General features: G+C 30.6%; 2 protein-coding genes and 1 long non-coding RNA gene across 6 annotated transcripts in view; 1 reads left to right on the plus strand and 2 right to left on the minus strand.

The window, feature by feature from the left end:
* Positions 1–1,374: 1,374 nt before the first annotated feature.
* On the plus strand, positions 1,375–7,909 carry LOC109603188 (protein fem-1 homolog B). 2 transcript variants are annotated; one of them, XM_020019660.2, is made up of 10 exons: positions 1,375–1,644; positions 1,760–1,943; positions 1,995–2,206; positions 3,774–3,958; positions 4,016–4,171; positions 4,255–4,566; positions 4,623–4,803; positions 5,253–5,470; positions 5,527–5,750; positions 6,669–7,909. In XM_020019660.2, exons 1-10 carry the CDS (start codon positions 1,528–1,530, stop codon positions 6,824–6,826), a joined length of 1,947 nt encoding a protein of 648 aa, XP_019875219.1. In that variant the 5' UTR covers positions 1,375–1,527; the 3' UTR covers positions 6,827–7,909. The 2 variants fall into 2 exon arrangements, with proteins under 2 accessions (XP_019875219.1, XP_019875220.1); XM_020019661.2 differs by having other exon boundaries at positions 1,376–1,644; positions 4,623–4,776.
* The window catches only part of LOC109603187 (SLIT-ROBO Rho GTPase-activating protein 1), a 37,704-nt gene continuing 19,087 nt past the window's right edge, over positions 6,052–24,668 (minus strand). For 2 of the 3 annotated variants that reach the window (XR_002191794.2, XR_002191795.2), the window contains exons 2-3: positions 16,760–16,998; positions 6,052–6,685 (exon numbers count right to left, since the gene is read on the minus strand). Coding sequence is in view for 1 of the 3 variants with exons in the window: in XM_020019659.2 (XP_019875218.1) it covers positions 6,659–6,685 (27 nt within the window). In the remaining 2 variants the exon portion in view is untranslated. The remainder of the gene's footprint in view (positions 6,686–16,759; positions 16,999–24,668) is intronic. The other variant, XM_020019659.2, reaches the window with a different exon arrangement.
* On the minus strand, positions 11,306–14,613 carry LOC126264354 (uncharacterized). The gene is made up of 2 exons (XR_007547090.1): positions 14,533–14,613; positions 11,306–13,731 (listed from the first exon to the last, which is right to left on the minus strand). It is a non-coding gene; the product is annotated as an uncharacterized LOC126264354 (long non-coding RNA).

Raw genomic sequence — 24,668 nt, forward strand, 5'->3', positions numbered from 1 at the left:
TAAAATAATTCCTATTAAAGTTAAATCTTAAACAAAATAAATGCGAAATGTGGCTGGTCAAAAAATATTAAAAACAGAACTTTAAAAATATTTTGTTGGGTACCCTTCCTTCCTTCAATATTTTTATCTTTTACCTAAGTTTGAACAACTTTAGATGCATGCTTCGTATTATTATCGTGCATAAAAATCCATGTAATTGGTAAATTATCGTTGACAAATTGCTCCATTACATCTCTCATTATGTCTCTATATACCAAACGGTGGTTTTTACTAATAATTTTTTGTAATAGTTCAAAAGAGGAACCTCAAATCAAAACATTTTTTCCACCGTGATTTTGTAGTGTATTTGGGATCCAAACTTTTATTAAGGTGAGGATAAATGCATTTTTTATCTTCTGATCTTGATCTATTGAACATAGATACATCACTTCAAGGTGCTCTTCGCTAAAATTTTGGAGGGTAATTACTCTTGTTCGAATATTCTTTTTTGATAGATTGGGTTTCTTTAGTGAAATATATCCTGGCAAGTTTTGTTGACTCAATTAACTGATTTTTTTATTGTTTCATACTTGTTAGGAAGCACTGTAAACCAGAAGCATCATAAGTTTTTAGTAATATCAGCAATATTTAGACCTCGATGATTCAAATTAATTATTATCTTCTCCTGAGAGCAATGTTTAATTTTTTCCACTAAAAGTAAATTTATTTAATATTTTTATGAAATAACTTACAAACCACTGTACAAGAAAAACTTAGTAACACGGCTGGGGCAACGTTATGGTTTGATGTTCCTGTCCTTTGCGTGATATAGGCCCGTTACAGAATATTATTGGTGAAAATGGACCACTTGTATGAGATATGACGAGAGATGTAATGGAACCATTTGTTGATTTGTACACAATAATGATCCGAATGTGTCGAAAGTTGTTAAAAACTGTCTAAAAGATAATTATGTTGCAGTTCTCGTTTGGCCAGCAGTATTGGATCTAAATCGAATTGAAAAGTTAAAATGAATCTGTTAACACGCGGTTACTAACAAAGGCTATTCAATATAAATATATATTTTTTAAAATTGCGCTATTTCTGTAATCACCCACATTTCACATTTATTTTGTTTATGATTTAATTTAAGTAGAAATTATTTTAATATAGGTACAAAATGAATAATTGTGGGAAGAATATATAATTATTTTAAATAAAACACAAAATGTTTTGCTGTCTTATTCTTTCAATTAACGTCAGTCAGCGGTCCAATTGAAACCGAAACGTTAACGATGCGTGTGAAGCGAGCCTTAGCGGCAGCATCATTTGTTTATAAAAATCTCAAGCATCTCAACGTGATTTGAAACGCGCGTGTTATCAAGGTGGTGGTGGGTCACGTGACATGACATATGCAAATTTCATCTGGAGTCGCGAATCCCGAGTCCCGAAACCGTTACGTCAGTGAAAATCGGGAACAAACGTGATTGTATATTTCCATATGACAGTTGAAAAATAGTCGTGCGAAGTATGTGTTAAATTGGAAAAATGTCCGATATCCTAAAGAACCGTGTTTATTACGCTGCCAGAGATGGAATGTCAATTGCATTGTTTACGTTAATTTCGGAGGCAAACGAAAACGATGTGGACAGATTGTTGAACGAGGTAAGGACAACAATGCCAGGTATTTCATTATTTAAAGGTTATTCGCTTTTATTGTCAGCTGGTTAATGCGTCTTGATCTATTGTTTCATGCAAACATACAGTATGACATTTTCAGAGGTTTGTGGAGGAAGATGGACAAGAATGTACTCCTCTTATTGTCGCAGCCAAGCGCGGACACGACAAAGTCGTGCGGATGCTCCTGACAAAATTCCAACCCAACCTGGAGCAAGAGGGTATAGTCAAGTTTGATGGCTATGTTGTCGAGGGTGCAAGTGCTCTCTGGTGTGCAGCTTGTGCTGGTATTTAACCTGATTGTCTGTGTTAAACACATTATACCTATTTATTTTTAGGACATGTCAATGTTGTCAAGTCTTTGGTAAAAGCTGGTGCTGATGTTAATCATCCAACAAAAACAAATTCGACTCCATTGAGAGCAGCTTGCTTCGATGGCAGGTTGGATATAGTTAAATACTTGACATACCACAGTGCCAATATACACATTGCAAATAAGTACAATAACACATGTTTAATGATAGCTGCATACAAGGGACATTTAGATGTGGTAAGTTTTGATTTGTACAGTTAATTAAGCAATATTTCATAATGTTACCAAGTAATTATTACTCAATCAATTTGTAAATTTTAGTCATTTGAATAAGAACCAATTGTAGAAGTAAACAAAAGTCATAGTTAGATACATTGCTTCTAATCAATTAAGAATTGCTTTCATCAAGTTATCTTATTAATTATTTAACTTAATGTATCAATATTATTCATTTTATAAAATTGCACATTTTTACAATTCAGTCATTTATATAATCATTTAGTTTATGGCTGAGTTTCCTTAATTATACTTAATGTAAAGTAAAACTTTTTGTGTTATAAATTAGACAACACACAGGATTTTTTGTTTAATTCAAGCTATTTTTATCAGCATTTTATTCAGATCAGAATTGCGTTTTATAATTTACTATAAATAGATACTGCATGAAGGACTGATAACTATTTGAATACATGGTTTGAGTCTAAACATTAGATATTGTAATTAAATCAAAATTCAAATAAATCATGTAAATATCATCGTATTGCTTGAAATAAATCAACAGTAATCAAGACAGATATCATAAATTACTGGTTGCTACAGTTTTGATTTGAAAACAAATCTTTTTTTTTTTCATTTAATGCTGGTGCAAAGTTAGATCAAATGATAATTGATTACTCGAAGGTTCAATATAAAAATACATAGAGCCACATTGATGATAGATAAGTTTTTTTGACGAGCGTTTTGGCGTGTTAATTTATAATTATCCCACATGTCGGCAGATTAATAGAGGAAATAAATTGTTTTATACAGCGAAGTGTTATTTCTTTTATAACGAAATTCTGTTGCTGCAAGGCAATTTTAAAGCATTTTTTCTGTAATTGACTAAACACATCTCAGATTTCAGGTGAAAGATTTAAGACTGAAACTGTCTTTTAAGAAATTACACATCAAGTTTTATGATATGCTATGACTTGACGCAGAAGAAAGAAGGCGATACTAAATTATAATTAATAATAATAGTTACTGACACTACCATGTCATATGAGCAATTTGAATGTGTACATAAAGTGGATATGTTCAGTACATAGTTATTAATTCTATTAATGTGAAAGAGTTGTCAGTGGCCAGTGTCCTATAAGAAGAAGAGATATTGAAAAAAATGCGTCACATGTCTTGTGGCACTAGAGTTCATGATGAATGGGTTTGTTAGTGATCATTGTGACTTGTTCACATTAAAATTTCGAAAAAATAATCCAAATAAATAAATTAAACACGTATTTTTGACCGTTTTTATTTATTAATATTAAAAATATATATTTATTCCAATGTTACAATGTTTTTGTACAAATAAGCATGAAAACTACACTTATTGTCTCTTTTTATTAAAAGGGTTTATAATATAATTTTTTTAAAAAGAAATCTTGACAAAACTACAGAAAAATTTTTGTTAATAGTTAAATAATTGAACAAATACTTACACTTACGACAAACATTCAATTTTTTAAAGTTGTAAGTATCCTCCTTTTTTCCCAATTGTAATTCGTCACTCCATCTTAATAATGACCGATTTAATTGTGTGTTACAGGTCAGTTTTCTCTTGGAAAATAGTGCTAATCCTAACGAAAAAGCTCTCTGTGGTGCTACCGCTCTGCATTTTGCCGCAGAGTGTGGTCATGTTGACGTAGTTAAAGAATTATTACTCTATGGTGCAGTGTTCTCTGAAAACGACTCTGGAATGACTCCTATAAAGGCTGCAGCTGAAAGGACGAAGTATATTTTTTAAATAAAATCCTTTAATGGTTTACTAACCACTTTTAACTTTGTTAGAGATGCAGTGGTGGAATATTTGGTGGAAAGACCAGAAATTTTGAAAGAGGAGCGAATTGAAGCGCTGGAGCTGCTTGGAGCATCATTCGGAAACGACAAAGAGGCATATGACATTACCAAGGCCTTTGAGTACATGATGAGGTCAATGGAATTGAGGTAAGTAATTTTTTAATTCATGTTCTTTATGCCCTATTTATAATTTGTCAAGAAATTATCATATATGTATATTTTTGGTACAGGTACAGTGATCCAAACAATATTGTGAAAAAACAGTTAAATCGTCCGATTCCTGCTTACGAGAATTGGGTCGAGTGCCAGACGATTGGAGACTTGATGGGAATTCGTCAAAATGTCAATAGTTTGCATATGGAATCGTTGGCGATTCGCGAACGTATATTGGGTCCTCAAAATCCAGAAGTGCCTGCTCCCGTGATTTATCGAGGCGCCGTCTTCGCCGACAACGGCCGTTTCGATCGCTGTCTCGAATTATGGCTTCACGCTCTCAAACTACGACAGAACAACCACATTTCTGTCGTTAAAGATCTTCTGAGGTAATAATTTTTGTTTATTATATGCTGCCTGAGTACTATTGTTAATGGAATTACAGGTTTGCTCAAGTGTTCTCTCAGATGATGAGTGTTGGAGTACAAGTGACATACAACCATGTGATGGAAGTACTGGCTGCGGCTATTCTGGAATTGGAGAGGAATAAAGCAAGACTGGCCAATCCTGGCCCGAAAGATGACCATGAGACTGTAATGGTAATATGTTTGTTTATCAAATTATTGGTTAGTATGTTCACAATAAATAGCTGAAAGCTAATGAATAATTTTGAATTAACAAAGTACATTATGAGCTCTGTAATGCATTACATATATGTATTTTTTAGAACCAAAATGTAATCTTATATATATATATAGATGACTTTCCTTCCAAAGTTTGTAAATATAATTAAAACAAGTTTTGGTACCAATTCTGTGCTAATTCTGGCACAAATAACATTGGAAAAACACCAAAAAGTTTGAGAACATGCTTTCAATATTTCCCTTTTAATTTAAAAAATCTGTATGATCCTCTTTTGAGATTCATTACTAAAATGTGACGTTATACTGATGAGTTATGTTGATTTTTCACTTAGCTTGTACTAATCAACTGCTTTAATAGATAATCTTTCAATACATTTTCCGCTAACATCAAATTTTTACACGCTGCAACCATGTTTGATTTTCCGTTGCAGGATGAGATTGAAAGCAACTTGACAACTACACTGTACCTGTTAACTATATTGACAAAGTTGATGAAACAATGCACTGAGGAAGAGAAATTCAACGTGAAACGTATGGTTTTCACGTTGACTCAACTACAACTGACTCTGCGAGATGGCCAAACATTGTTACATCTGGCATGCAATGCGGAAACGCCCGTTGACGATTTTCACACAAACGACGTGTGCAAGTACAACTGCAACTGTTTTTTCGTAATTGTTCCTGTTTTTATGTGATTTTTTGCAGATTTCCATGTGCGGAAACCACCAAACTGCTGATAAATTGCGGGGCAGACGTCAACGCAATGGATAAGGGCAGAAACACACCGCTGCATGTAATCGTTAACTACCACAAGGCCATTTCGGATTTCATGACATTGCACACGATCATAACTGAGCTGACAGACAAGGGCGCCCACATCGACTGCGTGAACAGTCGGGGTGAAACGCCCCTGGATTCTTCAGCCACAGGTAACTAACTGTTCATTTGATTACACATTTATTATTTTTAAAATTTTAACAAGGGAGACAATAAAATTGCGAGTTTTGATATCCAGAGGATGTATCAGATCAGATTAAGTTATTACTTAATCAACTAATTTCAGGACTCTCCTGATCATTCTAATTTTTTTTTATATCACCTCTTATTAATATCTATTCTCTGATTTAATCAGAAACATATATTCTCTCTTTATTAAGTAACCACTCAGACAACAGATGTTCTGTATGGGAATGTCATTAAGGGTTGTGTAATGGATTAAAACAAAATAGATGTGATTGTAAAAATACTTTATTGACGTAATTATGCAAAAAAACACTCACTTATGTAAAAACATTTAGAAAAAATACGATATTGATCAAGATTAAAAATACTTTTTAAATATAAATATATATATATATATATATGGGATTACATTTTTGATTATTGTTCCAATAAGAGGGTCCCAATCAAGAATGGATACACAAATCAAGTACAGTGTTACACCAGAACACTGTGCTATTGAATCCTTTTGATTTAACAGCAAGTCTTGCGTTTAAAGACCTCTTTGAAAGAAAACACTGAGTGACTTATTGCAAGAACTGCCTGGGACGCTACATAATAAATAGTGGGTACATGTTTAAATGAGTATTTTTAACATGACTAGGCCGTTCAGAAAATCTTAACAACAAAGAACAAATGCAAATATCAGTTTATATAACCATTCATAAAATTCAATCAGTCTAAATGATCACAAAACAAATTGAACAAAACTCAGTTCTCGAAATAAGTCAAAAAAAATCCGTTTAATCCTATGTCTAAACATTAATCGTAAAGTTGAGAATGCGGTTTGGACCCAGGCTGTGGCGATTCATTGTGTTCTCGTTCACCCCAGATCTGTTTACTTCCAGGTGTCGCTGAAATAATCCTGAAAACACAAACGAAAATAAGTCTGAAGTGTTTGGCTGCGAACGCCGTGAAGCAGTACAATATATCCTACCAGGGTCAAGTGCCGCAAGCGCTGGAAGCGTTCATCGAGCTACACGGCCCCGGTAAAATACCATCCTAGTCAAATTGTTTGTAATTTTTTTTTTACTCGAAGTGTATATTTTTGTTGTTAACATTACTGCCTAAGCTTTACTTGCGGAACATTTAACGACGCGAAAGTGATGGTTGTTAAAAAAATGTGATATTTATTGGTTAGATTGAAGTTCAAAATGCACTTTTTTAAGTGAGGTACGAAATTGCACTAAAATAAGTTCAAAGCAAAACAATAAAAACCAAACGAATACTCAGCCTAAATGTGGTGCTTACTCTAAATAGATCTCCAGGAAATAAATTAGCAAAACTACTTTCTCACTTTTATGATCTGAACCAATAAATAAATATAAATAAAGACACCAGTTTTTATTAAAAATACTTAAGGTATGTCATTTGTCTCTCTTACTGCCCATTTACTTAGCTCTCTTTCCATGAGTGTTGCCTTGACATTTTATGAATTGGATTAGATTAGACAGCCTTTGACCATTAATTGTTTGACTACTAAAACTAATCCCAAATTTTTTTCAATAAATAACTTATTGTAACACAAATTGGGCAATATCGTACCTCAATGGCATATAAATTGTAAATGTTCCGACTTTAGTTAAATTTCGTTGAAACAGTTGGTGTTATTTTACGAGACTGCTGATTTTTTTATAATAAATGTTGGCTCTTGATTAAATAATATAAGAGTGGCTCATTGAAGGACACATTTGGTACTTTTGTTTAATTGGAAATATTTATTGTACATGACTATTAATTGAATATATAAAGAATTGTATCGAAAGTGTTCTATATAAAAGAATTTCTGTGTTAAATTATGGCTAGGGCGAAATTTGTTACTCACGCGTACTTGATAAGTCAAATTTTGTCCCAGCAAAGCCAATAATAAACGACATATCTATTGTTATAATTTTTTATTAAATGTTAACAGAAATTAAAATGAGTTTTTAGGCGCTGCTTTTTGAGTTTGTCTGATAAACCAATGCAATTTAATTTAGCTTAAAGACTTCTTTCTAATGGTGCATCTAAATACAAAGACCTTTGATAATACATAGTATATATTTTACACTAGATTTTGTATTTTTAATAAAATTAATGTGTGATAAAATGGTAGTTTCATTTGCATTTACCTTTTTCTTTCCTTGATATGCAAACACGGTTGAAGGTTACTTTTGTACTTTTAAGTCGTCGTTTTATTTGTTGCTTACATTTTAATACTTTTGTTCAGAGAGAAGAGAAAATACACATATGGTCAAAAGTTGAGTGATGAAAGTGATATTAAACTTTTATTAATTAAATTGGGTCCATTTTAATTGTACTTGATTGTATATATATATATATATATATATATATATATATATATATATATATATATACAGGCAGACATTGTTTTTATTAATTTTAAATTAAAATAATTCAATACAATACATACAATGTGTATTTAATTTATTGGCTACAAAATTGTTTGTACGGATATTTATTGGAATTTGTTCGGATAATTGTGATTAGACGTAGATAAACTTTAGATGAAAGGGGTAGACCAATTAGGAACATTAGTATCTGGAGTTAATTATTAGACTGAAATCGGTAGACTCAATGTTGTATTCTATTTTAACAAACTGGCTCTACTAAAATAATAGATAAGAATGGTAGGCCAAAGAAAACTACCACAAATGAAGACCTATATTTGCGATTAAAAGTCAGTGGGGAACCTACCGCGTCCTATTCGGAACTGGCTGGTCAGCTAGAAAATGCTACAGGAGCTCGTATGGCACCAGTTACGATACAGAGATACTTGGGAGATTTTCGTTCACGAAAACCACTGTAACGCTTGAACCACGACCATAAGTAACAACGATGGGAGCGAACAACGTTTCATGATCTCTGAAGGGGGAATGGAAATAATGTCTGGTCCACGTGTTCCACGAAAACATCAACTTCAAGAATTTTGCCCATTGCAAAAGTGTTCCATTGTAGTATGAGAAGGAACTTGTTATGACCGTACAGAATTGTGCCTATGTCAAGATACGATGACCGGTCATATACAGACAAGAGACATTGTTAGTGATTTACTACCAAATTTTCAATTTGCTATCGGCGAAACCGTCATGTTCTTGAAGATATGTCCGTTGACATCGCTTATGAGTTGTGCTCGAATGGTTTGAAATGTTGGGAGACCTTAAAACTTCCCATGAGGTCAACTGACCGAAATTCTGTAGGGTATCCACATATTTGAAATTCTTTTCCAATATTCTTTTTAACTTTAGTATATCAATATAGGCCATTTTATGTGCTGTACTACTTGAATTAAATGCCGGTATAAATAATCTTGCTTTTTTCTATTCTCATATTCACTATGTAACTAGTAATATATTTTTATTTTTTAAAAAACTGCGTTTTTTTTTTCGTTGGTCACAATTATAGCTACTTTATGATATTTATTTGTTGAACTGACTTCAGTCTATTATTTATTTACTTGCGGTCATTTACTTATTATAATTATTTAATATGAGTCGCAGTGAAACTATACGTTGTTAGAATTATAATACAACATTACCAAGGTAGAGAAAAAAGAAGAGGTTGATAAAAATTTAGAGAAACCGGGCAAGTGGTGGTTCGAAAAACTTTCAAACTGGTTAATTCAAATGCAAAAAAAAACATTATGTTCAACTCAAGAATTGTGAGAAGACGGGGATTCGTTTGGCATCAGACCTGCGTGGAAAACCTCAGTTTCCACTAAAAATAGGAACAACAAACTGGTTCTGCCTATGTTAAACATCTTACAGGGATAAATCTACACAAAAAGTTTTACACCCACAGTGAAACATGGTGGTGGTTCACTCGTCCCTATGGAGATGTTACAATTCTTCAGGCCTAGACCATAATATGTACATAGATATATTAACACACTATAAGCGGGTCGGGTAAAAATACCCGTCTCGAAAACTGTTGATTGTTAGCTGGCCGGTTAATTTTGACCTTTTTGAATGTACTTACTTCAAAAGCGGGATGAGATAATTTTACTCTATAGGTTTACATACGGAACTGAAAGAATTATCTCTTATTTTTTGTTATCATTCAACAATTTATTTTGGACTATTTTGCTGCCCGCCTATAGTGTGTTAAATTGCTTGTATACATTGAAGAAACGTATATTTTGATAGATGTGTTTCAACATGAAAACGACGATCGCAAACAAATACAAATTTGTGACGTGGTGGTTAAAAGACCAGACTCATCACATTCTTGATGAAATATAGACTTGCCGTCTATTCGGACAATGTTCTAGTCTATGCCACTGAGATTGGCCAGAATTATAAAACAAAAGTATAACCATTAACTCAATATTTTTAGTTTTTGAATATATGTAAGAGTAGACTGAGGCATCTACAGCATATTTATTATGCGTCGTTTGTAGAGCGAAAAATTATTCATGTGTATTTAAAATGTGTTAATTGTGTTAGGAAAAAGAATAATCTGTTTAAAACATCAATGTCGGATGTGATAACCTAAAATTAGGCCAGGCTTCCCGCATAACATGTAAAAAAAAACGATCTACGTTTGTATATCCATGTGGTTCCAAAGATGAAAAGACTAGATAAATATTTGTGTCTCGAGATGGTATAATAATTACGCCTGGAAAAACAATGGTTGTAAATGGCTGGTCGCGTATTTAATTCGCCGAAAGAATCCCAGTGATGTAATCGTTTTGTTTATAATGAATGTGCTTTTTTTAGTAATTGCAAGTGTTCAGTGTAATTAGAATGATCTCATAATGACATGTTCTTCAACCAATTTAACTTAAGTGATGTTGGTAACGTAACGGCAACTTATTGGTACAATTTACTTCACGATAGAACACACAACAAAAAAAAATGTTTTCTTGTGTACAGTTACTGAATATTTTAAGTATCTCCTTCTGGACGTAATCGGTGTTATTTAATAAATCGTACAACAATTAGCACTGGTGCCGCAACGTAATTATCATGTGTTATCGCTCCACGGATATCCGGCAAGTCCTTTAAATAACATAAATGGACTTATAATCAGACGCCTCAACGGCATACAAATGTGAATTGCACTATTGCGGCTTTTCTCGGATTATTTTTATCAAAACATTTTATGGCATTGCGCAATAGCACAGTGCAACGTGCCGTCGATAATACAATGATGGTATTATACTCCAATTGGGCTCCGGTTAGTCATCTCTGTTAATGATAATGGAATCGTTTGAAGACTATCAAAATCACATGTGTTCGATTAACAATAAAGTTTTGTGCAAGACAAATTATCTTTGTTTTATTTAGGTATACTTCTTTATTTAGCAGATATCATTTTTTTTCTCAACAATTTGCACACAAATTATTGATGTATCACACGCAAATAGTTTTATTTGCGTAACTCAGCAATGTCAACCAACATCTTCGTGTTTCGCTGTCTTAAAAAAACCAACATACGTTTATCATACCACCCATATTGGGTCAAATTAAATAAAAAACTAAAATGTTTTCATATAATTTATCTTAAAACATAATGAATGATATAATGTGATGTATACAATACAAAACAATGAATTTCGAACGTATAAATTTGGGTTCGTACAAAGTCTAGTCTTAGGTATCAAAAAGTTTAAAAAAAGGTCCATTCTATCACAATGCTTTAAAAATATGTTGATAATTTATGTTAAGTTATTGAAACTGATTTTCAACATATTTATAGTCTTAAAAATATACAATTACTAAATTCAGCGCAGCCAACAAATGATATGTTAAGACGATCGGGTTGAAAAATGTTATGAATAATCTATTTGTCATTTTAAGATAAACACTAATTAATAACAGATCTAAATTTAGATGATCGTTCAAGGTTTTAATAATTTACCGGATATTTTGCGCTATTTGAAACATAGATTATGTGGGAGATTCATTAAGACGCCAGTGCAGCTCGTTAAATCTAAACCATATGACCCTTGGCAGATTGTTTAACGGAACATAAATTTTTTACGTTTAAATTATATTATACACACGAGTATCAAAAGAAAATGTAGGATAGTTCACAGCGATGGCACGTAGTATGGTTCCGTTAAATGTTGGTATGAATAAAGTGTTGTTTCAGAAATTTTCATTTCCCTCTTATAAATAATTTCGGGTATTATAATTGAATATTGAAAAAAATTTACTTTTATTATCATTCAAGTGACAAATGGTTCACGACAAAATTTAGTTTTACTTAAACTAGGTCGCTATAGATAACACAACTTTTTAAATTAAGTACCAAAAGTAAACCAAGAATTTCACTTTATATAATTTCATCATCCAATATCAATTAGCAATTGTTTGTATATTCTATCCAAAAGATATTTACAAAAATTACACCTAGAGTTGTAACCAAATAAACTGATTCATTGTCGTATGGAGTTTCTGGCTTGATCCATTTTATTTGAGTATAAAACAGTTCAAACCAAAAACTACATACGTAAATGAATCAATTTTAATTGGTTCTCAGCATAATTTGCCTTTAATAAAAAATGATCCTAAGAAAATGTTCAACATAGATGTAAAGTTGTAACTGTGAATTTACATATAAAATTCCTAATTGAATTCACCCTCAATGCACCACCTCGACGAGAACCATAACCATTATCAACTATGTTAATTGTGGAGGTGATGTATTTAAGGTGTATTCAGAATTAAGAACTTCATATGAAAACACCAAAAAAGGATCGCACATTTAATTTTAGGCTAACGTTCGTAATGTTAATAATTTAGTTATTATTTTGTTATTTTGAATATGAATTATACGGAAGACTCATTAAAAGACTGCAGTAGTTTGTTAAATCGAAAGCACATGACCACCTCTGCCAGATTGTTGAAGGGCAATATATTTTTTACATGTTTAAGTTGACTACAACGTTGTTTGATGGTCAAACTACATACGTAAACGTATGTAAATTTTATATGTAACTGTACGTTTACATATAAAATTCCTAATTTTACTCAAACTGAATACAGCATCCCGACAGGGGCCGTAAATATCAATGAATACAGAGAAAATGTACAAGGATATATTAAGCAAATTGTTGGGACAACGTACTAAGGATGAGCAAAACTAGGATCTTTACACGTAAAGACCTCAAATGATGACACATTTACAGAAACGAAGATTTTTAACTGAATGTTACAGGAGGTTACCAAAAATTTTCTGAGAAGCTTCTAAAAATAGATTTACATGATCTTAAATTATTACATGCAAAATTGCAAAGTATTACTGATAATTTTAAAATAAAAGCTTGTTAAGAGGCTATTGAAGTTTGTTAAATTGAAAGCACATGACCACCTGCCAGATTGTTGAATGGCAATTTTTTATACCTTTAAGTTGACTACAACGTTGTTGGATGGTCAAATTACATACGTAAACGTATGTAAATTTTATATGTAACTGTACGTTTACATATAAAATTCCTAATTTTACTCAAACTGAATACAGTATCCCGACAGGAGCCGTAAATATCAATGAATACAGAGAAAATGTACAAGGATATATTAAGCAAATTGTTGGGACAACGTACTAAGAATGAGCAAAACTAGGATCTTTACACGTAAAGACCTCAAATGATGGCGCATTTACAGAAACGAAGAATTTTTAATTGTACTCGTAAATAGGATTCTTATCTAAACTTACACAAGTTCACCAATAATTTTTGAAGAGCTAAAAAAAGTTTACTTGAATCTTTTAATACTCACGTAAGTCTTGATGTTCAATGTTATTTACGAATATTCTACCTAAAAGATATGAATTTAAATTGGTTCTTAGAATAATTATGTTCATTTAATAAAAAATAATCCTCAGAAAATGTTCAACATGGATGTAAAGTTGTAACTGTAAATTTACATATAAAATTCCTAATTGAATTCACCCTCAATGCACCACCTCGACGAGAACCATAAACATTATCAACTATGTTAATTGTGGAGGTGATGTATTTAAGGTGTATTCAGTTAAGAACTTCATATGAAAACACACCAAAAAAGGATCGCACATATGAATTATACGGAAGACTCATTAAAAGACTGCAGTAGTTCGTTAAATCGAAAGCACATGACCACCACTCTGCCAGATTGTTGAAGGGCAATATATTTTTTACATGTTTAAGTTGACTACAACGTTGTTTGATGGTCAAATTACATACGTAAACGTATGTAAATTTTATATGTAACTGTGTGTTTACATATAAAATTCCTAATTTTGCTCAAACTGAATACAGCATCCCGACAGGAGCCGTAAATATCAATGAATACAGAGAAAATGTACAAGGATATATTAAGCAAATTGTTGGGACAACATACTAAGAATGAGCAAAACTAGGATCTTTACACGTAAAGACCTCAAATGATGGCGCATTTTCAGAAACGAAAAATTTTTGACTGGAAATTACACGAGGTTACCAAAAATTTTCTAAGAAGCTTCTAAAATGATCTTAAATTATCATATGCAAAATTGCAAAGTATACTGGTAATTTTAAGATAAAAGCTCGATAAGAGGCTATTAAAGTTCGTTAAATTGAAAGGACATGACCACCTGCCAGATTGTTGAGTGGCAATTTTTTATATGTTTAAGTAGACTACAACGTTGTTGGATGGTCAAATTACATAAGTAAACGTATGTAAATTTTATATGTAACTGTGCGTTTACATATAAAATTCCTAATTGAATTCACCCTCAATGCACCACCTCGACGAGAACCATAACCATTATCAATTATGTTAATTGTGGAGGTGATGTATTTAAGGTGTATTCAGAATTAAGAACTTCATATGAAAACACCAAATTTACTTATTATTTTGTTATTTTGAATATGAATTATACGGGAGACTCATTAAAAGACTGCAGTAGTTCGTTAAATCGAAAGCACATGAGTACCTCTGCCAGATTGTTGAATGGCAATATATTTTTTACATGTTTAAGTTTACTACAAAGTTGCATTACATGCGTGATTATCAATGATGATGATTGGCGCATTTACAGAAACGAAGGATTTTTAACTGAAAGTCACACAAGGTTACCACAAATTTTCTTAAGCGCTTCTAAAATTGGATTTAGTTTATCTTAAATTCTCATATGCAAAATCGAATGTGGGATAATTGAAATATATGCCCCGTAAATGAACCAATTTAAATCAGTTTGAGGAAAGTAAACATAGATGAAACTTTGCGTGTACATATAAAATTCCTAATGAATTCTCTTGAAATACAACACCTCATCAAGAACCATAATCATTAACCATTATGATAATTGTTGAGGTGTTGTATCTAAAGGATATTCGATTAAGAATTTTATATGCAAATAATATTAAATAAGGATGGAACACACTGAAATTTAGGTGATAGTTAAAATACTCAAATCCGAAAAATATTAATGGTGATTTAAAATCAAGGAATTTAGCATAGCAAATGAAGAATTTAGTTTGGTTATCACCACCCTCAGTTAATAAATTTTTAATATTTTCATATACAGATTTTGGTGTGCAATCATATTAATGAATATTCTAACCAAAAGCTTTTGCCAGTTTATTCAATACAATCCACCTAGCTTCGATCAAATAAATTGGTTCATTATGGTATGGAGTTTCCAGTTTGATCTACAGTATACATTACTATGTTGAGTACAAAATGGTTCAAACCAAAAACTAGACACGGAAATAAACAAATATATATTGGGTCTCAGCATAATGTGTTCATTTTAAAAAAAACTGATCTTAATGTTTCAACTCATGTATAAATTTGTAACTGAACATATGAATTCCTAATTGAATTCTCTCGAAATACACCACCTCGACAAAAACCATAACCATTAACCATTATGTTAATTGTGGAGGTGATGTATTTAAAGAGTATTCAATTAAGAAGTTCGTATGCAGGTACATTAAATAAGGAAGGCAGCACATTTAATTTTAGGTGATCTTTCAAAAAGTTCATTTACTAGTCATTTACGAAAAATTCGATATATTACTAATTGATATTGGACAAAGTGTTATTCATATTTCAGTTAATGAAGTTTACGTGAGCTCCAGAAGTGAATTAATACGGGCAGGTGAACAACACTTTCCGAAGCGGCGCAAACGTGAGAAACAAAACGTGTTACAGTTAGAAGGCTAATGTAAATTGTCAGATGTGCATATGGATTTTATAAAAATAAATATTAAAGTGCGTTCACATTGCCAATGATGCAGGGAGCGAAGTCTAAAAACGCAGTTGTCGACAGCTTTATATAATTCAGTACCCAAATTTTTTTTCTGACGCTGTTCGGTGGTTAGGCCATTGCGGAAGTAGATAAATTTAAAATAAATTTTCGAAAACAAGAAAAAAATTTGTTTAAAATAAAAATTAGAAACAACTGACTTAAAAATAAACCCAATTTCGTATATATAAGTACTACATAAAATAAATTTTGAAAAACTAATAAACTAAAGGAAATAATTTCAATTAAAAAAAAACAAATAAAATTAACACCCGTAATAGCAGCAAAGCCTGTAATATAATAAAACCTAGAGTAAGTGTTACTTTAACAAAAAAAGTTAATAAATCTAACGTTCATGCAATTAAAATAGTTTTCCGCTACAATTTAAAACGATCTGTTAGTTAGAGAAGTGCACTGCGTTACAAACATATCATTTGTCGTTGGAGCCAAATGAAATTGTATTTATCCCTGTATAAAAAATCGCCCCCAACAACGGGACGAAGTGCGCTTGGCAGCGATATACATAAAACTATTACAAAATAGAGAAAATTCTCACATAAAGTAGGTACATTAAAAAACACACATGCACATGCCTACATATTAGAGCGCCTCACTGATAATCTTGATACTTTTCAACGTAGAGAGCCAATAATAAATAGGATTTTGTGGGATTCTCAGTGATACAGAGTTTAAACAATAATTAATAAACTGATAAACTCACTGTACATGCACTTAAAGCAAAACACAATTTCACTGGTGTGAACAAACGGATTATTCATGTTGGAACGAACGGGAAGATCGGCGGAGAATTTCGATGGCGTTGAGCAAACAGGTTTGGCAGAGGATCGTCCTGGGTCCTGGATATACTTCACGGATGAAACTTTCGTGATTCCGCTTACGGATTTAGTAGGAAGTTTCAAATTCATTACGTTTCATTTTCCGATCCAGATTTTATGAGACCTGCAACAAAGGAAAGTTCTTTAAGTACTTTTTGTAAAAATCGAATTGATTGAAATCGTTTTGCATTATATATATACATCACAGATAAATCGTCATTACGTTCCTTTAATACTGCACCGGTAAATAAATCTATTACATTTGATCCATTGATTTTACGTGGAATACCACCATTTTTTTAGACTACTTCCATATTTATATCCGGCACAAATAAAGACCATTTAAAACAGTAGTGGCCATAATTATAACTACTTGTTAAAATATTAAAAATATGAGTTCTATACTAATACTACTTGAATTGTATTCTAGTAGTACGTATATTTATTGTTATTGTCTCCGGGATATTATAGAAAGTATTAATGTTAAATTAAATCACGGATTGAATCAGCAAAAATCATTTTCAAAATTGATTATATATATATATATGTAACAATTTATAGAATAAGAATATAGTAGTTATAATACTAAAACTATAATAAATATTTTAACAGTTCATAAAAGTTATGGCTAAGATTATTTAACAGTTTAAAAAGTTGCTTTAGTAATGAACACTGTACCGTTATGTATTTGCTTTTACTAAGATATTTTATAATAACATGAATAATAATAAATGATAATTATATAATATAAAATAATAACTTTAATGATTTGAAAAACCTAAAACTAGAACTAGAAATTAAAATATGAATAGCTCTAAGAAATAATTTCTAGACATCGTTGACTTAAATCTGTAGTTATGTATAATCAAAGTTATTTGTATTATAGTTAATTCATATAAAAAAATAACTAACCTCAACCTCAAAACAATGACGTAACAATAAATGTATTATTGTTGGTTTAAGATACCGCAATAGTTATTGACATACAGTAGGACGTTTGACACGTCTGAATTTAGAGAGAGACATCATGCATGACAGAGACAATAGAAGTCTGTCCCATAGTGGGAGACTTATCGTTTCTCTTGTTCATGTTGTCTCTTTCAGGATTCAGAAAGATCAAACTCTTTTCGTATTGTATAAGTAACAATGTTACTAATTTCGTTTCTTTACTTTCATACGAATTAAACCGAATTTGACAATTTAACTGAACGTCAAAACAGTAAACCATTGTTTGAAAAACAATGTTTTGGACATGGTCCTAAAAACTAATAACTCCTAGTATATGTATATGTACATATATTAACGTATGTATATATATTACGTATATTAAAACTATTTGTTTAACAGACTAACCTCTGAATTGAAGAATCTGACAGTTCTTGGACACAATAATAACCAACAAACTTCGGTGATTTGATTACTAACTTGAGGTGTCTCACCGATCGACTGACTGCCTGACTGACAATGTTAATTCGAATGAGAAACTGTCAACTGAATCTGACAGGTTATTCAATTGTTAAAACAAGGTAGCATCGAAAAACAAAATCAATAATGTTTTTATACATTGTTAGACTTGGTATCTTGATTGTGGTATTTGTATATGTATATCAAGTTTGTGTACAACATAGAAAATAGACTAACCTCTGAATTGAAGAATCGGACCGTTCTTGGACACAATAAAAACCAACTAACTTCGGTAATTTCATTACTAACTTGCAGTGTCTCACCGATCGATTGACTGACTGACTGACTGACTGAATGTTAATTCGAATGAGAAACTGTCAACTGAATCTGACAGGTTATTCAATTGTTAAAACAAGGTAGCATCGAAAAACAAAATCAATAATGTTTTTATACATTGTTAAACTTGGTATCCTGATTGTGGTATTTGTATATGTATATCAAGTTTGTGTACAACATAGAAAATAGACTAACCTCTGAATTGAAGAATCGGACCGTTCTTGGACACAATGATAACCAACAAACTTCGATGATTTCATTAGTAACTTGCAGTTAGGAGGAGATAAGGAGATACCATGACAACTGAATTTGACAATTTATTCATTTGTTAAAGCAGAGACCAACAAACAAAAAAAAAAAAAACAAAAAATTGGTTACAATTTCATTTGTTTTTTTTTTAGCAAAGTTTAGATAAAATTTGGGAACAGTACCCATCCTATAAAGACAAGAGATAACTGTTTCAAAATGTTTTATAACCTTTAACAAAAATATTCTATTTTATAAGGTTTTAAGAGGCATATATTTAATTTAAGAAGCCCTAAGACTAAAAAATTAGAATTCACTACATGGAGTTCAACGAAGTAACATCTGGGTACCCGCTAATTTTCTTAAGTTACATACACATTGGTATATAGTGGGAAAAGCGTTTGACCCGTCTGAATTTAGAGAGAGACATCATGCATGACAGAGACAGTAGAAGTCTGTCCCATAGTGGGAGACTTACCGTCTCTACTATTCATGTTGTCTCTTTCAGGTTTCAGATGGATCAAACTCTTCGTATTGTATGTATATTAATAAAAATATAATACAATATAAAAATAAAACTAACCTCTAATATGAAGAATCGTTTCTTGTTTCTAAGATGTAGCTTCAAAAGCAACATCAGTGTAGCATTATCAGGGTGTTAGTATCGGATATTACAAGACATGTTACCGCTAGGCTGCTGATTTCATTACTAACGTTTCTTGTCGGTTCAATGAGTGTTTATATAAATGAAAAACTATGGCAACCGAATGTTCAACTGTTAAATCAACACAAACAGAAACAATTGTTTTCCTTAGGTAGCTTTCGTCTGTTATTTTTACAACTATTGTGATTTTAAACTGAATTATTTCACTTTAAATCATATGGTCGACAGACAAAACACTTGAATGTCCAAGACAAGTTGATTTGAAGAGAAAATTGTAAAACAAGATAAACTGAACTTTCGCCAGAAAATAAACTTTATTATGTAATCTAACTAATCAAATCCGTTATCTCAAATCGCAGTAATTGACTTAGTATATCTACACATGTATGTGTTTATTAATTTGACTTTTTTAACATAAAAATTGGTCCATTGTATCCATTGTCCATTGTTTGAATGTAGTCAAATTAAATGTAAAAACAAATTAGTTTAAAGTTCTCTTACGTTACAATTTTGTTTGTGTGGTTCATAACACCCCATCGTTGCTCATTGAGTCTATTTCTGTCACATAATTTTTTGTGTCCAGTTTATTTAAATTATAGTAATAAATCACAAACTGACTTCGCAAAGGTTGAACGAACAACTTTAAATAATATTTTAGCATAACACATGTTATGAAATTTTATGCAAAGTTTATTGCATATATAGAATTAATTTATTTCTATTAAAATGCTTTTTATATGTGTACGTGATTATTTTAAATGTTTGTCTACTATATCAGTTATAAAGGTTAACGGCAAGATATGTTTTAACTTCCACATCAAAATAAAAAAAGATATTTTTCTCAATTTCACTTATTTCCAAGACTGGTAAATTAAAAAATGGAACACAATTCTAACTGAGGTAATGATGGTTACATAATACTTTTATGGTTTAGTTGATAAATATTTAAAAATTAATAATCTAAAGAACAGTTAGTTAATAAAGAGTTATTAAGACATGAAAATGATGAAGATCAATAAAATCCAATTACATGTTAATGTTCATTTATATTTACAAAAGTTTATTTATTATAACATTAAGCTATAAATTAATAATAAACTACGACAAATCCAAATATATCTTGTACGATGATGTGAAAAGAAAAGAAAAACTAAATAACGGTAAAATATGAAATTCCTTCTTTCATCTCGCCTTAGGACTAGAAAATTAAAATATTGAACACGGCTCGAAGAAGTAATTGCCTGGGCATCGCTAATTTCTTTAATCTACATACACGTGTATGCATATTAAGCTGCGTTTATTTGTACAACATAAAAAATTAACACTAACTTCTAATAAGAAAAGTCGGTCCGTTGTTGCATCACTTCAAAGTACAATAGTGCAACATGAATATCTTCTTATTGCATAAGAAAACATAATTCTTTGTGACGCGTTGATGATTTCATTAATTCGAGTTTCTTGTCGAACAATTGACTGTTCATACGATGAAATTGTGACAACTGAACAAGTTATTACACTTACACGAAGTATCCTACTAATCTACTGCAAAATTATGTTCAAAATTTAAGATTTTTGAGTTATAAACAGTTTTCATTATTCATAAGCATTTTGTATGATATTTCATAAAATGATTTAATTCAAATTTTGTCTAGTGAGTATATAAAAAAAATATTTTTCAATATTCTATACTTTTTTTACACATCTTATAAACGAGATATCACTTTAAACACATATATTGTATTACTCTGATTTGGTTGGCAAAAAAAAACACATTCAAACGTATGTATTAACAATACTCTCAATAGTTAATAGTTCAATAGCAATTTATTCATAGTAGGATTTATACTATTTTATTAAATAAGTTCTCTTCTCTTTCAGTGAAAAGAAAGAACCAGTGCTCTCCAGAGAAGAGGAACGTGAAACATTAAGGTCTAAATATTGCTGATATCGCTAAAAACTTGATACTTCCGAAAAATGGTTTATAATGCCTATTAACAAATATGAAACAACACACTTAATTGAAAGTACAATAAGAAAATGCTTTAACAACAACTTTCAAAGGTATATTTCAGTGATGAAAGCATTGATATCAAAAAAGAATATTTGAATAAGACTAAAAGATTGCATAAAAAATATTATATATGTTAGCTTACGTCATCACCTTCACCGATGGACCGATGCGACGTGCTCACATCTATTTAGACTAGTTTTGTTTTATAAGCAAATCTGAAGTATTCGGGGCAGTTCTTAAGAAAGAACCAGGCAGTCAAGCTTTAGATGTCGAGGGTTAAACTACGTTTGTTGTAATAAAGCGTATTATTGTGAATTTAGTGTTTTAATCAAACTAAAAAGACAGATTAACAGTCGCTAATCTATCATATATACATTCATAGTCCTCCTCAAAAATGTTTGAGTACAGTACAAAAACTTAGAAAAATGGTGGAGGAAAAGCTTTGGTTTGGGATTCCTTTCCTTGATATGCTATAGGACCATTATAAAAAATTAATATTAATTGAAGAGTTGTGAAATTTAATTTTAGACGACCATTGTCGATATTTCTTTGTATATTTACATCACCCTTTACAGGTGGTTATAACTAACAAAGGATACCCAACAAAATATTAAGAATTTTGTTTAAAGTTATGTATAAATTATTTAATATACATTTTTCAAAAGTGTGCTATTTCTGAGACCAACCAGATTTCGTATTTATTTAGTTTAAGATTTAATTTAAGTAGAAATTATTTAGGTACAAAATGAATAATGGTAGAAAGAATATAGTGTAATGATTTTAAATGAAATATAATTAACGTTAAGATAGTAATATCTTGACATCTGGATTAATGTTCAATTTGATATTTTTTATTTCACCTTTCTACAGAACCAGACAATTACAGTAATAATAATAATTTCAGCTTTAATTTCTGCAATTTCGAATGATATGTGAGACAATCCCAGTTCATTAGCAAGTCACTTTTATTGGTTGTTAAGTTCTCTTTCGAACTAAATATTGTATAAAATAGGATCCGTTTAATTGCATAATTATTCTAATATTAGAATGAAAATAATATCAATTCCAAAGTAATCAGCTTGTTTTTCATTACCGTCAACAGGATATTAATGACGGCGATTGTGAAAACCATAAAGTTTCTTCTAGTAAAATTTACTCTAATTTATACTACTATTCTTACACAATGCGTAATTATTTATATATTTTCTCATGTTATATAAAAACTTATCAAGATATACATTAGAGTATAATTTGATTAATTATGTATTCATTTAGTTGTTATAATTGTTACTTAACTAACTCGCATGAATTTTACAATTACAAAAGTATTTAATATTCAAAACATGCTTGTGCGCATTAAATTAGTATAAGATGAATTATTACTAAAAAGTAGGAGTAAAAAATTAATTATTTATTTAGGCGTTTCTCCAGTTTACTGTTTGTTGCTTCGTACCGCAAATCACTAATAAAATAAGCAGTATTTCAGTAAGAACCGAAGTGAAAGAAATATCCATGATCAGTGTCATTTTGTTGTACGGACTGAAACAGGAATATGTCGAACGCATTGTATTTGTTTCGATTAGTCCGTCGTTACTTGTTTTTAATCGGCTTCGCGTATAATAATCGTGCGAAACGCCAAGTAATTAGTTATGCCATACGCGTTTCACTTTCTATTTAAAGAAATAATAATTATTTCACACATAAGGTTAAACAAGTTTTTACAGCGATCGATATTGTCCCATTTTTTTTACCTCGATGGCACTATAAAATCTAGAACAGCTGCGTTCAAGGAGCGTTTCATTGTGCACAGATTCGGTCCGTTTCCTTTCGGATTCTCGATTTAGAACGTTGATAAGTTCCGTGCCATAATGTGTGAGAGCAGACTGCACACGTCAATTTCTGGACAGGACTATATATGTTATCTCTGGACCATTGTTGCCAATTTCCAGGATGGCATACAATGGAGCCATCAATACTCGGTCGCAGAAACTAGATATTCGGTTTAGTTTGTTTCTAGGATAAGAAATTTGGTAAAATTCGTTTGTCGTTGTTGTAAACTTTTTTAAAATTTGGTTTCAATTATGAACATTTTTTCTGAATGTTTAAAATAATAAAAAACTAATTACCAGATAATACCAGTCTAAAATTATTGAATGGAAATAAAAAATTAGAAATATTTTTTCCATGTATTACAGAAAAAAACATTAAAATATTATTAAAATTACTTTTATTTATCATCTTTCTGAGCTGAACTTGTGCTTGTATAAAAAAATCTTGGTTTTAATTGTGATTTTTTTCCAAATTTTTAAAATTAAAAAAAAAAACTAATTACTAATATCAGGTTCAAAAACTGTCGAATGGAAAAAAGTATAATCTAATAAAATTGGACAATTTTCAGATATTTTTGATAAACTGTTGATGAAATTAAATATGTATTTCCAAATAATAAAGAAATTCTTTATTTCTATTTTCTACGGTCCAAATATTTTTTGCAAAACTTTCATTTTTTCATACTTTTCAGAAGAAAATATATGTATATAAAATTAATAATTTACCATTTCTCAATTGAATTCATTTGCTTCAAATTTCTTCAAAAATTTCTATAAATGGTAAGTTTTTTCTAAATTAAAAAATAATAATAATTACCAGATAAGACTAGATTTAAAAATATTTGAATTGATAGAAGGTTTTAGAAATAAAATCATAAATACGTATAATCTTCTAAAATTTTTAATTTTTTACTTAATTGTGTGGTCAAATTATTTTTTTTTTAATTTTTGTTTTTTCCATGCTTGGCAGAAAAAAACATATTTCATTAAAATTACTTTTATTCATCATTTTAAAATTTAATTTTAATTGTGAATATTTTTTCCAAATTTTTAAAACTAAAAAATCATATTAGTAATTTTTGATAATCTGTTGATAGAATTAAGTATGCATAATAATAATAATAATAATTAATTTTTTATTCAACATTTTCGTGACACTTATTAAAAGTATTTTCTTCCTCCATTTTTTTGTTTAATCTTTTTGCGGTATATTTGTGATCATTCATTTTTAGAAATTGGTTTCCGTTATTATCATTTTTAATTATTACATCAAACCAGTTTCTGAACAGTTTAAAGAATTAAAA

The sequence above is a fragment of the Aethina tumida genome, chromosome 1, assembly GCF_024364675.1.
Source record: "Aethina tumida isolate Nest 87 chromosome 1, icAetTumi1.1, whole genome shotgun sequence".
In the NCBI taxonomy this organism is placed as follows: domain Eukaryota; kingdom Metazoa; phylum Arthropoda; class Insecta; order Coleoptera; family Nitidulidae; genus Aethina; species Aethina tumida.

What these genes read in the sequence shown, in the direction of transcription:
- LOC109603188 (XM_020019660.2), top strand. Translation starts at nt 1,528, where the DNA reads ATGTCCGATATCCTAAAGAACCGTGTTTATTACGCTGCCAGAGATGGA. An exon ending in TGGACAGATTGTTGAACGAG is followed by an intron (nt 1,645 to 1,759) that starts GTAAGGACAACA and finishes TGACATTTTCAG; the next exon opens with AGGTTTGTGGAGGAAGATGG. An exon ending in GTCGTTAAAGATCTTCTGAG is followed by an intron (nt 4,567 to 4,622) that starts GTAATAATTTTT and finishes ATGGAATTACAG; the next exon opens with GTTTGCTCAAGTGTTCTCTC.